Source organism: Motacilla alba, chromosome 14 (genome assembly GCF_015832195.1).
Source record: "Motacilla alba alba isolate MOTALB_02 chromosome 14, Motacilla_alba_V1.0_pri, whole genome shotgun sequence".
Lineage (NCBI taxonomy): Eukaryota > Metazoa > Chordata > Aves > Passeriformes > Motacillidae > Motacilla > Motacilla alba.
The window spans coordinates 12,358,420-12,371,899 of NC_052029.1; the positions used below are offsets into that span (position 1 = coordinate 12,358,420).

Genomic DNA, 13,480 nt, shown 5'->3' on the forward strand with positions numbered 1-13,480 from the left:
AGGGTCAGAAAACTGCTAATAGAGCACACAGCAAGTAGCAGGAGCTCTCTCCTTCCCTTCACACAGCTAAGCCAGCCTTTGCTGGATCTTCAAGTAGGGCATGTAGCTTTCATACACCAAGAACTCTGAACTCCTGTATCACGGGAATAAAAATATAAAAGTCTCCTTTTCAATTGTATCTTTGAGACTGAATGGATGAAACCAGTCTGACAAGTGGAGTCCTTCCACTAGAAACAGCATTCTTTGTTTTTAGGCAGATAAACATTAACATATATGTCTCTGCATAATGAAGGATTTTTGTAGCAACTCAAATAAAAGTTTTCCCTGAGCTACCATGACTTTAACCTATGCAGATGCTCATTACTGAATATGTGAGTTCTCTCCTGCTTCCATCAAATTTCAGAAGGAACTCTTCATTAGACTCCCTCTGTCACCCCAAGGGTGCACCTTTAAATGTGCCTAACCTCTCAGATTTCTGGAATACATTTTCATGACTGGGAATCTCTAAGCTGATAACAGTTGCCAATTTTAAAGTCTCCTGAATGATTGAGGTCCATTAGAAACTTTCTGAGTGTGAAATTAAACAGCACAATCAAAGCTAAAGGCTGCTCACTGGGCTGGATTTGTCTCTGCCCAGACCTTTCCTGCACACTAGAAAGGGATAAAGAGATTACTCCAGTGGTTTGTAGCTGCAGTTGGGTACTGGCTCAGACAGCCTGAACTGAAAGTTTCCTTCCTTGTTTCTCACAGCATGTGCCAGCATTTCTTGATGGGAATGCAAAGATTAATTACAGCTGTACTTGCTCTGAACAAATCCTCATATTCAATACAGTCCTGCAAGATTTAGAGTAGCACTAATTAGGGCTTAGAACAACAATCCTGCAAAGACAAACATACAGAGTATTTTTTCTAATTATTTTATGCATAATAAAATTAAAGCTTCTTTCCACAACCAAGGTGGCATTTATTCTCCAGAGCTGGGAGCCAAAAGGACTTTTCCAGCCTAAGAACATTAGATTTAGTATTTCAGTGCTGTTGTTGAAGGTAAGACAGCAAACAATAACCACTTCCATATGCACACAGAAAGGTAAGGATGAGTAAATAACCTTTTGGGACACACAGACAGTTCTCCAAGGGGCCCAATTACTAAGAGGTAAAGAAAAAAAAAAGTCTGTACACTTAATAAAATACACATAAGAAAAAATAAATCTTACAACCAGAAAAATGGCAATCATTAGGCAAGAGGCAAATGCTTGCAATGAATTTTCACCATGGGAGCTGTAAATATGAAGTTGTTTCTCTTATTTATCTTAACCACACCAAAAACACAGTCAGTATATATCAGCTTCCAAGGGCCAGCAGCCAAAAGCTCTGACAGGAAGCCTTACATAGTACCAGACTTTTTAATCTGCCTTCAAGAATCTGTAAATCAAAGATAGGTCCACACCAAGTCTGAATTTCAGCTTTTTGGTACCCATAGACAGCAGAGCATTAATGAAGTGCATTAATTACACATCTTACAGACTTTGGAGATGATTTTGCCCAAAGTTTTTGATCTTTAAATAATGTAAAAATTAAAAAAATTGTTGAGTGCTGGGAATTCACTACACAGAATGCAGGACAGCCAGTAGCACAGCTCTCTTTATTCAGATCCATCTCAGCTCCCATATGGTAGGCATATCAATTTCTTGTTATCCACTTATTTATTATGTATGATCTGCTCATTACTTTCCAACTTATCCTCCCAATTCCATGCAGGCCACATTTCACCCAGCTGTTGCACTTTGTCATAACCTAAGGTCAGGAGAAATTCATGGCAAGAATCCTTCTATTTTCCCACACAGCATTTAGCACTCAATGCTTGGTTGAGGTTTCAGGTAGGTACAGTCACAAACTGCTGTTCTCCAAGACTTCTACACTTGCACTGCTTAAAAAAAAATCATAATTCATGACCTTTCTGGTTCTTCTTATTTCTTTTCAATAGCAGAAAGTATTTAAGAATGGCTAATAACTGTTTTACCCATCACAGCTTTCTTAGGTTGGTTCTGCTTCAGAGAACAGCACTTGTCACTGAGAAAAGATTTTGCAAGAGCAGATTTTGCTAGAATTCAAAGTGATTTGCAGTGATTCCCCAAATGGTTGTGAATCCAGCCTTACTTTAAATGCAAGTCCTTCTCACCTCTTGTTCAATGGCACTTAAAGCAGAACTGAGAGTACCAAGAGCAGCATTCCTTGCTGTGGGTGACAGCCAACATCTGCAGCTCTGCCTCCTGCTCAGGCTGAACCCCCGAGTGTCAAGACAAACTGGCACAGCCAAACCCTGCACTGCTCCAGGAGCTATCTGGTGGCAGCAGACCCATGAACATATCTCATTTAAACATAAATTTGCAATATTCTAAAAATGAAAGACTGAGGATTGAACTGCAGATGCAAACTGGCAAACTCTACAGCCTTAGCCATTACCCACAGAACTTTGCATGAAGGCTTCCAGCTGCGTTTTGCTTTGCTATCTCTCAATTTTTAATAAAACCTAAACTATAGCTCACTAACTTTCACCTCCTTTAACAAAATACCACTTCTGTTTGAGGGTTCTTACTTGAGACCTTGCTCTGAAAAAAAATTTTCCTATTTGGTCATAGAGGCAGGATTGGAAGCCAGGGACTCCAGCTGCTAATCCTTCCTGCTGCAGAGCAGCCACCACACTTTGCAGAATTACACTTAAACAAGCAATTAACTTCCCCTGCTGTACAAAGATGAGTCAGACTCCATAACCTGACCATAAACTTTGGAGGTCTGGGGATTTGAAACAGAACTAGAACTTAAATCTGGATCTCTGGCACTTAATTGCTGTGACACTGGCTCAGATATTTAACTAAGAAACATCTTCATAACTCTCCCTTCCATACAAGTCCAGAGTAAGTCAGTGATCTTTTGGTAAAGTCTGCAAATCAGTGATCTTTTGGGTTAATATGACATCTTGTGTCAGATAAGACCACTCTTTCAGAATTCTAACATAACAAAACTAAATTATCATTGACTATTATTGTGTTTTTTATATAAATTACAGCATTATCATTCCTTGCATGTACTAGCTGTGATTGAGACAAGCCAATTTACCCTCCACAATTAGTTTCAAAAAGAAAGAAAGAATATAATATGGTTAGATACAGATGCACTTGACTTTCAGCACTAACAGTGTGCAAATACAAAAAATTAAGGCTCGACAACAGCAAACATGAATTTCTGCTTTGTAGCTCTACTGTCAATCCCTTGTTTTGTAAAAAATGTTGTGGGTTAGAGTGGTATGTCCCATCCAGATCTAGAAAAGAAAACAAAAAACCATGTAACTTCCCAGAAATAATTTAGTTTCACAGGAGTTCTGCAAGCTAGGAAATACCCATGCAGAGCTCAAAAGTAATTTGGCAGAGTTGCTGCCTAGTCCCAATTACATGCATTAAATTGTAACAAGATTTCCCAGGCTGGCACTTTGAACAGTGTGGTTATTGCCTTTGTACATCTCACCAGCATTGGTCAAGCCTCAATGGATTTCACTGATGAAATATGAGAATTTCACAGCTCTGGGAAAAAAAAAAAATCATCCTTGCAGAATGGGCAACATTCAGAGTCTCTCGTGTAAGCTCATGTTCAAACAGTAGTTTGCAAAGAGAAGAGCTCATTTTTGTGTTACAGCCAATTGTATAAGCTGGGCTTGATTTGACACTCGGTATTTCCTCAAGTGCAAAGTGATTTACAGCGATGCCAGGCACAAGCATCCCTGCATTTCAGGGCTCTGCCATATGTGCTGAGAGAGCAAATTGCCCAGAAACATGCTTTTAGGGCTGCCTCTACTCTGCCATTGCATCTTACAGAGAAATCCTCAGTTGGAAACTTTGTGCTTCAGGAAATCTCTGTTAAAGTGCACTGAAGAATTCTGACTGAATAGAGCCCACTGCTGTAGATTTCATTGAAAATGTCACTTCAAAGTCACCTACTCCTCACGTTAAGCCAGTTTTCTGCTGCCCCATCTCTCAATTCACTTGGCTTCAGCCAAATGCTGCCACAAAATCTCCCAGTGCCTCAGGGGCTGATGTACAGCCCAACTCCTGATTACATCACTGCTGTACTGAGCATTTCTGTGCAAAAATAAAGACATTTAAGCCACAGTTTGTTCACCCTGAACCAAGAATTAGTGTGAATAACTGGTGCCTCCTCTGCACACTGGCCAGAGCACACAGCTCTGCCTGTGAGGCTCTGAAGCCATCAGCTCCTTGCACAGGGAGAAGGCAGCAACAAAGCTCTCCTGCCCCAAGGAGCAGGCTCCAGCACACTGCCTGTCCTGGCAGGCAGAATTCAACCAATTCCAGGGGCTGCTTAAACACAGCAAACCCCATAGTTAATTCTCAGAGGGGTGACCCATGTGCTATTGCAAGTATCCCCCAATTCCCCCTCACTCTCACCCAGAGAATGGAGAATGAATATAAAAGAAAGGGTCTTTAAAACATTTTCCAGAGTCTTCCCACAACCAGGGCTTCAGAGGCTCTCAGTATTTGAAGTATTAATGGAAGCGTTCCATACAATTCCCTGTGCACACAGCTAAAAATAGCTATGGACACAGTACTAAGGTTTTTGTCTATATTTGCAAGAGTCTTACTTCCCTCTCAGGAACCACAACTTCCCATTAATGCTGACATTTCTTTTTTCTTTTAAAAAGAGCTATTAAAACACCAGAAAGTCTTTTAACACAGCAGGGAACATCAGTAATAATATTAATTCATAATAACAACAATCTCAATTGATATTCTGGTGATGGATCATGAACATATTTTCTACAGCAACAATGTCAATTTTGCTCTAAGAACTGATAAAGACACATGATGGCCTTGGCAGATCTGCTCATCACTATCCATCTGTTCTGCCTGTGACAAAAATTTATCTTTTTTTTCCCTGACAAGCCCTATTTGTCCCATCTTTACCCACAATGACATCAAGCATGCCAAGCTGCAAGAAGTCAAAAGAAAGAGTATCTAACCTTGTGTCAGACTTTTTGCTCTGGGCACATTAAAGAGAAGCAAATGGCTTCTCACATTCTCACAGTAAAGACCTGAGAGGATGGAAAAAACCAAAAAACCCCCCAAACCACAAACCAAAACAGAAACTACATGACCAAAGCAATTCCCATCTTGGCCTTGGTCACCATGGTTTATAGAATAAAAGGAAATGGCACTACAGGGTGAAAAAGAGCCTGCAGATACATGCACCCAACTCCCAAATACACCCAAGCAGCTGCCATTAGGCTCAAACTGCAGAAGCTCCCAGCCCTGCAGCTAAATCCTGCAGGAAACCCCACTGCCTGCTCTCCAGGAACATTCCTAGTGGGATTTGTCTCCTCCTGGGGGATTTGCAGCCCCTTGACCAATCTACCACAGGCACCCTCCAAGAACAAACATGCCAGGACATTTGGAGACTCGTGGCCAATGTATTCCTCTCTAACACACAGACAGAAAATGGGTGGGGGGATAATGAGGGCAGGGGAGAAGGGAAAAGAATCCCATTCTGATTACAAAGGAATTCCTATTCCAGTAGTTAAAAAACGAGGACAGACGTGACAATGGAAGCAATCATACAATGGAGCTTTTGTCCCCAAAATACTTGGCTCACGTACAAGGAACAGAGGAACTTGGGTTGGTGGGGACTGGCTGGGGTAGGGGAAGAGAGAGAGGCTGATGTTTGTAAAAAGAAAGCAAAATTGGTTCGTCTGCTTTAAGAAAGGCTGGGAAGACAAAAGCAAAAAAAAAAAAAAAAAAAAAAGCAGCCTGCTATTGTAGAATCCACCCACTCACTCCTGAAATGCTCAAAGAGCCAGACAGGGATTTACAACCAGCACTTGTAGGCACTGAGTATGAAGCAGAAAACACTCAAATGCCCAGAGGCAGCTTCTGCAGTGCCAGAGCAGCAGCTTTTAGATTGCACAGGGTTATGGTCAGAGCTGTTTTCTTTCAACAAGTTTGTTACTGCTGAGTCAGTCACTGAGCTGGGCATTGCAGACCATAGGAAGACACCTGCACACTGCAATTTTCAGCTCTAGTCAACCAAGCAAGCGACCAACCACTGTGTTCTACCTTTGAACAGTGCCACAGCTTCCTGGAGAAACACAGCATTCACGAGCAGAGCAACAATCCTACAGCTCTGAAGCCAAAATAACAACAATGATTTTAAAAAAATGCTGGTGTTCAGTTGACTGCAAGATGAGGGTGAAGAAAAATGCCAGTGCTGAGTGGGGCTGTTTTTTTAAACAGTGTCAAGGCACATTCAGAAAGATCACAGTAATGTAAAGCTGCAAAATTTTGGTGATGATTTAAGAACTATTTTAAAGATAATAAATTCAGTTTAAATCAAGCATATTCCATTTAATAGCTCGCTTATACTAGGGAAGAAAGAGAGTGCTGATGCAGAGGTTTTCTTTAGCCTGAGTTAAAATCAGTTCAGAAAAGATTTATTTTCTCAGAGTCCACTATATCTGGCTTCTATTTATTTACACAAGTCTATATCCAGCAAGGGTTTAAACTAAATGAAGGTATGGGTTTATACATATCATATGCAATTACAAATTAGGCATCTCCTTAAACCACCTCTTTCTTTAAAACATTATGTAGTTTTAAACTTTTTTAAAGGAATTGTACAGTTGCTTATTCCCATATATTGAGGGAATCAGACTTCTGCTGAACTTAGAAGCAAGATATGGAAACTTGCTCAAAGTATTAAGGTGTTAATAATTTGTTTAATTGGGAAGTAGCATTTAAAAACCTTTTATGCAGCCAAGTGCTTTTTTTTAGTTACAAGTGAGGCACTTTCTGATCCCCTGGGGCTGCAGCCTGCATGATAAAATAACAGCACCCAGATTTTCATGTTGTCAGTGCCACAGGTGCAGGACTGGGATGGATCAGAGTTTTTGTGACACAGGGGACTGCAGTATTGACAGGGCAACATCCCTGGTGCCTGCAGCAGTTCCAGGTGCCCCAGTGACATCACCCAGGTGACAGCAGTGGCATCCAAAAGGATGCACCGTGGAACTGCAGCACGATGTTGAAGATGACAGCATCTCAAATGATCCCTTGCATGCCTCTCTGCTTTATTTCCGTGGGGTTTTTTTATTTTTTTGGTATTTCCTGTTTAATCCTCTAAGCCAGGGAATGCAGAGGTAGGCCTGCTACTTTTGGAACACAATTTATTCAACAAATGAGACTTTTTCCCCCCCAGTTTGATACTACTTTATTGCTAACCAGCACAGGAATAAACCTCCCACATGATCCCCATCTGAATCTCCCTCTACAAACAAAACTCATGCCTGACCATAGCATTTCCCAGGGAAAAAAACAAACAATCTTAGCAGGCTGCTGATGCAACTATTGCTCACTATACTGGATTCTCTTAGCAGTTGTTTCATGGCAAATTCAATTTCCCTGTGGCACGAACCATCTTTTTATTCCACATTTGAACAGTGCTTAGAACAGCAAAGCCTGTGTCTACAGATGCAAGGAATAACAGAACAATTAATCCATCCTCTCTCCCCCTGCACATCCTTCCCCCCATCCCCAGTGCTGTAACATGGAAATGGTTTCATTTTTAGCCTAAGGAAGTGAGGCTTAGCCCATCATCCTGTGACAGCTTTACTTCATTTCATTTATTCTTCACCTATCTGGCAGTCTCATGATACTTCAGAGACAGATTTCAAAGATATGCAACAACAAGACTCAAACAGGCATCTTATTAGTGGAGACAGATGAGTAGCTAAGGGCTGCAGCATGAGTTTAACTACAGTTCCAGACACCAGAGAACCTACACAGAGAAGCAGCATGAAGGAACAATCAGAATTTCACTGTCCAATTTCTCTAGCTCTCCTTCTCCTTCAGCTGTATCGACTTCCTTTGTAAAAGAATCTAAAGGAGACTATGCAAAGCCCTTTAACCCCTCTAATTCAACAATGACAACACAGCAGTTGTGGTACCAGGTTGTCTGGATCAGTACCTTGCTCCACAGAACAGGGAAGAAAAAGAGAAGGAAAAAAATCCTCTCCATCTTGTGCACATGAAGAAAAAGGAGTGGATTATGAACAGCTGTCAGAAACACATCCCATAGCAGAAGTGCAGCTATTTTGGCACAAGAGCATGAAGACCTAACAACAAGAAAGCAGGGAAGAGAGCACATTTTTATGCTCACTGTCATCTTTCAGTTGCTTATCCAAGTTTCACTTGCAGACGTCAGGATGAAAAGGAACAGTCAGGGAGCAGCAGCCTGAATGGGTGTTGCATTCACTTCAAAAGAGCTGCATGCAGGAAGAGTTTGCCAGTATCAATACAGTGCAAGCTGGCAGGACTGGAAAGTTACAAATTAAGTGTGCCTTCATCAGTGACCTACTATGAACAGACCTACTGAGCTGCTAAAATATTTTTAGTTCAACCAATTCCTGCCTTTTTTGGTTCCTCTTGCTCTTCCAGTTTATCCAGTCATGTGCACTTTTCCACTCCCTCTTACTGCCATGTAGTTTTTCAAGTTTGGCTCCAATTACCACTTGTTTCTGCTGCTGAAGCGCTCAGATTTACAGCACTCCTACGAACAGCTAACAGGGTGGCTCCATCTTGCACGTAGCAAGCTGTGTTTGAGCTGGAGAGAGAGTTATAGTGCAGCACTTCTCTCCTCCCACCGAGGAGCTGGATGTACTCACCAGCTGGTACTCGCTGCGGCGGCTGAAGGCTTCCTTGATCCCCGAATCCCTCCAGAGCGCGCCCAGCGCGGGGACGTAGAGCTGGAAGGTGGCAGGCTCGATGGGCATCCCAGCTTTGTTCTCAAAGGCCATCAGGAACATTCCATGCTTCTCATTCTCTGTGTACTGCCAAGGGATCCCCAGCTTGTCCCGTGCGTCAACCAGAACCCTGCAGCCCTAAGGAATGATTCAGAGAAGAAAGTCGGTGAATAAAGATTGAAGTGTAAAAGAATAGGGACTTGAAGGTGCTTGAAGATTATTTTTTTGACACTGCTCTGGTGAGACTGAACTCAGGAGAGAAGCAAGAACATTGTTTATTGCAACATGTCCAACAGAAGTAAGATAGAGCCTGCTTGTGTAAGCAATTTAGCCACAAAATATTTCCCCAGGTGGAAAAAGTATTAGTGGCAACAGCTAATGGCAACAAGCAGTGCTACCAACAGATAATGAAAGTAAACATCAGTGAGAGTATGAAAAGTGTCTGGGAATTAAGAAAAGTGTCTGGGAACTAATGTGTGATCATCACAGCTGTAGTTTTAAAAGTAACACCATGCCTGAAACCATATTCTTCCATCTTTTTCTTTGCATTTGGGTTTCTCACACCAAAAAAGACATCCCAGCTTTCTCAAGCATCAGGGAGATCAGAAGAGCACCACAGGACTGAAGACATTGCATAGATTCCAAGCTGCCAGGCTCAGGAAAGCAGATCCAGTTTTCCCTGAGAATCAGCTTACTTTTTGAACTTGCCACCCATTTGCTAAGCAATGTGGGACAGGAAGGTTTTGTTACTCTAATGCTGGAAAAGAAATCTAGAAGCAAAGAGATCTAGTTCCCAAATTCAATTCAGGATTACTGAGCTGGATCCTTTCACATTTTGCAGTTTTTATGGAAACCTAATTTCATATTCATGGCAACAAACCAAACACATGAGGTTCAAGAAATTTGAAACTTCAGTCTTGACTCTAACTTCACCTGCAATAAATAGCTTCCAGTGGCCAATATTTATTACTCAATAGTGAGCCCCATTTTAGAAATTGATAGACCTGCTAATGGTGACTCAGCATCTCAAGTACCATTGAATTCACAAGTAAAATCTCTGGGTTATACTGGATTACTTTTCTCATTATGTTGATCTTTGGTTCTAGAGACACAAAAATAAATAAAATTAAAAAATCTCCAAAAGTGAAGTTCTGTTTCCACAGCTAGTCACATAAGCCTCCACACTACTGGACTGATCTCTTTTTTTGCATACTTTAAGCTATCAAGACTGCATGTATGTTTTATTAACACTTGAACCTTTCTGCTCTCCAGTCCTTTAGCAGCACCACACAACAACAACAACAGTAACTTCCCAACAGCAACCAAGATTAGAGAGAGAAGTGAGAAGCAACTTAGTGGAGTGTCACAGAATAGGAAAAGTGAAGTGTCATGGCTGTCACTATCCACCAGTGCTCCTGAAGAGCAGCTTGCCAAAAATGTAAATATTTATGATTTTCTCCTGATTGTTACTTCTTTTCATGAAGTAGAGAATGTATCTCCACAATACCATGAAAATACTAAAATCAAATATATTTGCCAACTGATGCTTTAAATTCCAGACATAACTATTTAGTAACTGTCATACAGACTAAAAGCCAACTCTCATTCCCAGTGGCAGAGTTTATCCCTTTATTAACAGAAGTCTTTCAATGGTTATATGAAGGGCACTAGCAAACAGAAGCATGAAAAATCCACTTATAAGGCTCTGTCTCTGAATTGCAGATGCCTCCATGACATCTCACAGCTTCACACACTTTTGCAAACCATCCCTTGCACACACTCCCATCTTGGCTGCAACTGGAAGGCAGGGGCAGCTCCCCACCATGCCCAGTTAAGAACTTGGGAGAATTTTCCAGAGGATTGTGACTGAGACCAGCAGGACACGGTTATTTCCAGTGTCTCATGCCAGGTTTGTCTCTGCTCAGTGAGACCTGCTGTGTGTGAAATGGTTAACCAGTACTGTGAGTGGGACAGTGATCACCATCTCCCCATGGGCCACCACCTCCCCAGCCACTTCCATCCCCCGTGGTCACCACGTCCCCTCGCTGTCCTGGGCCCTGCACAGAGCTCCAGCCCACGCAGCTCTGACCTTTCTCCTGCCTGGGCCCTGCAGGATCTCCCCTGGCTCCAGCTCTGGGGCTGGTTTAACCCTTCTCCAGCTCACAGCCACTGCACAGCATCTCAAAGGAGTGGCTGCAGGTCTGCACAACTCCTGCTCAGATGAAAAAGCACTGGGACTGAGCTGCTCTTCTGACTTTCCCTGCTCCTGCTGGAGACACAGAGGATCTCAAGAGGCTGTTTGTTGTTAGGGAAAGTTTCATTATTTGTGTGGAGAAAACCACAGAGCAGTTTCAATCAAGGGCATACAGACTGCTGCAGTCCTGGAATAATCACTTATCTGCTGGCTGCTGCTTGTTGGAAACGCAGGTTTGACCCTCCCTGAGGGAAAAAAAAAAAAAAGGAACTAAACTTAGGTCCCACAGACCCTGTGGGAGTGGATTAAGCACTGTAAGGTCACCCATGGGGAGCACATGGCATCAGCATTGCTCTGACTGTTCCAGAGACAGATGCTGCCACCAAGTCACATGTAGAGCCCAATCTGGGACAAAGTGATTCAGTAGTGGGACACCAGCATCAGCACTGACAAACAGACACACACTGCATGAAGAAAATAAAAACACAGGATAGAGACTAGCAGGAATGCTGTCCTGTGCACACCCACAGCGCCTCTCAAAATTTTCAGAACACATCTGCTTCAACATGTGTCTCTAAAACACATCAGGAATAAAAACTTCACATAATGAGCAAAATAGTCAATGTTTCTTCCACCCAACTCTTTGCAGTCAAAAGTGTGACTCAGCAAAGTCCCCAGTAAAGTGAATCTGAGCTTAACATTTCTCCATCTCCACAAAACAGTTCCATAAATGCTACAAACAGATGTCAGAAAGATGAGGAGAAACAGAGAAACTACTAAATTTAGATCTTGTGTACTTCTTTTCTCACATCTCAGACTTACTGGTAACACTGCATTTTGCAACCTCACTGAGCATTTGATAATCCCTGCCTCATTAATCTGCAGAGCAAGTCACCATAGGAAAGGTTTCCACTTACTGGAAATACAAGCAAGACACTTTTCCTACCCCTTTCCCGACAGTTTTTCTGATTTTCTGTGACTATAGAAAATGTCAATTCACCCTTTCATTCACAAGGCTGAACACCATCAATTACCATTCTGTTTTCAAATATGGACTACAGAAAAAAAAACGAAGCAACAAGTTTAGATGGGAAACAAACTTCTGAACACTTCAACTGTAGCTTTGTGCTGCAGTTAAAGCAGGACCCAGAATAAGCATAGATAGAAAGAATTAAAATTCACAGATAAGGATAGTGTCAAGCATTAGAAAATCCAAAACCAGCAGCATAATGGAAGCACCAGCTAGGAAGGAAAAAATAGGAAATTCTCTGTTCCATTCCTTTCTTAATAATTTTTAATATATTCAAGTCACTGCATAAATCCCTGGCAATCACAAAACCTGAATGGAATCAGGGTAGAAGAAGAAAAAGGTGTAACAAGAGTGTGATGAGATCTACCTCATGAAGCAGCATATCTTATACAGAAGAAAATGCTAAGTATAGAAATCCACAGATATGAAAAGACAGCTAAGGCATAACACACAAGAAATCTAAAGAAATCTCAAACCACTTGCAGAAAGGGAATAGACAAAGACTATTTTTCTCCTTCCCCTTGCTAGACAAATATGAGTTATCAAACAGCTCAAACTCAAAACCCACACACCCCCAGCCAGCCAAATGCATTTACACAGGATGTTGGCCAAAAGCATAAATGGACTCCAAAAGCCATGAAGAAGAATAGATGGAAGCAAAGTCCAGAGAGGACTATTCGATTACATTCCAGATGCAAATCCTGGCTCAGGGAGTTTCCGAAACCAAAGGCTGCCAATAACTGGAAGAGCAGCACACCAAAGGATCACATTGCCTTGAGCTCGTACCCCATTTTGGTTGTGGGTTGTTTTTTCATGTCACAGACAAAGGCTGAGCTCCTCAGCCTGACACAGCACAGCTGTTTGGAGCACGTTTGCTACTCACCAGCAGGAAGGTTTTATGAGCATTTACACAAATGCTCATTACTAGGACTGGCTGAAATACAGTTTTTCTCCTTTATTTTTGAAAGCATTCTAGCTTTGAAAAAAATCCAGGTTCTCGTGTATTTTTAAATAATAATTAAATGAATTTGTGGGAATTATTAGAAAGGTTATCATGAGCTAATGTCACTTGAAGCCAGAGATGTTTGCAGTATTTAAAGAGCAGTGTGATTTAAGCACATCTTACATCTGTAGTTACACTGCTACATAAAACACAACACTCACTTTTTAAATTATTCATATGCTCCAGTACTTGAAGGATTCATTATCCCTAAAACCTCACACCTTTCACCAGATGGAGCAACTCAGAGGCCAAGTGAACACCCCTCAGTTAAGCACCAAACGTGAAATTGGCACAACAGCTTTGGGGAGCACTTGCTCATGGGCAAGGCCAGGTTGCTCCATGCACACACCAGCAGTCGAGTGACCAAAAAACCTGATTCAGTGTCTAGAGAGAACCTGCAAAGCTGCTCGGAGTTTGTATACAAATAGAAGAGACTCCTACAGCACATTTTAT

General features: G+C 41.8%; 1 protein-coding gene across 1 annotated transcript in view; it reads right to left on the reverse strand.

Annotated features, from left to right (window-relative positions):
* GNA12 (G protein subunit alpha 12) overlaps positions 1-13,480 on the reverse strand; it is a 34,623-nt gene that overhangs the window by 13,586 nt on the left and 7,557 nt on the right. Inside the window, exon 2 of the mRNA XM_038150997.1 lies at positions 8,723-8,938. Within this exon, the coding sequence (XP_038006925.1) occupies positions 8,723-8,938 (216 nt within the window). The remainder of the gene's footprint in view (positions 1-8,722; positions 8,939-13,480) is intronic.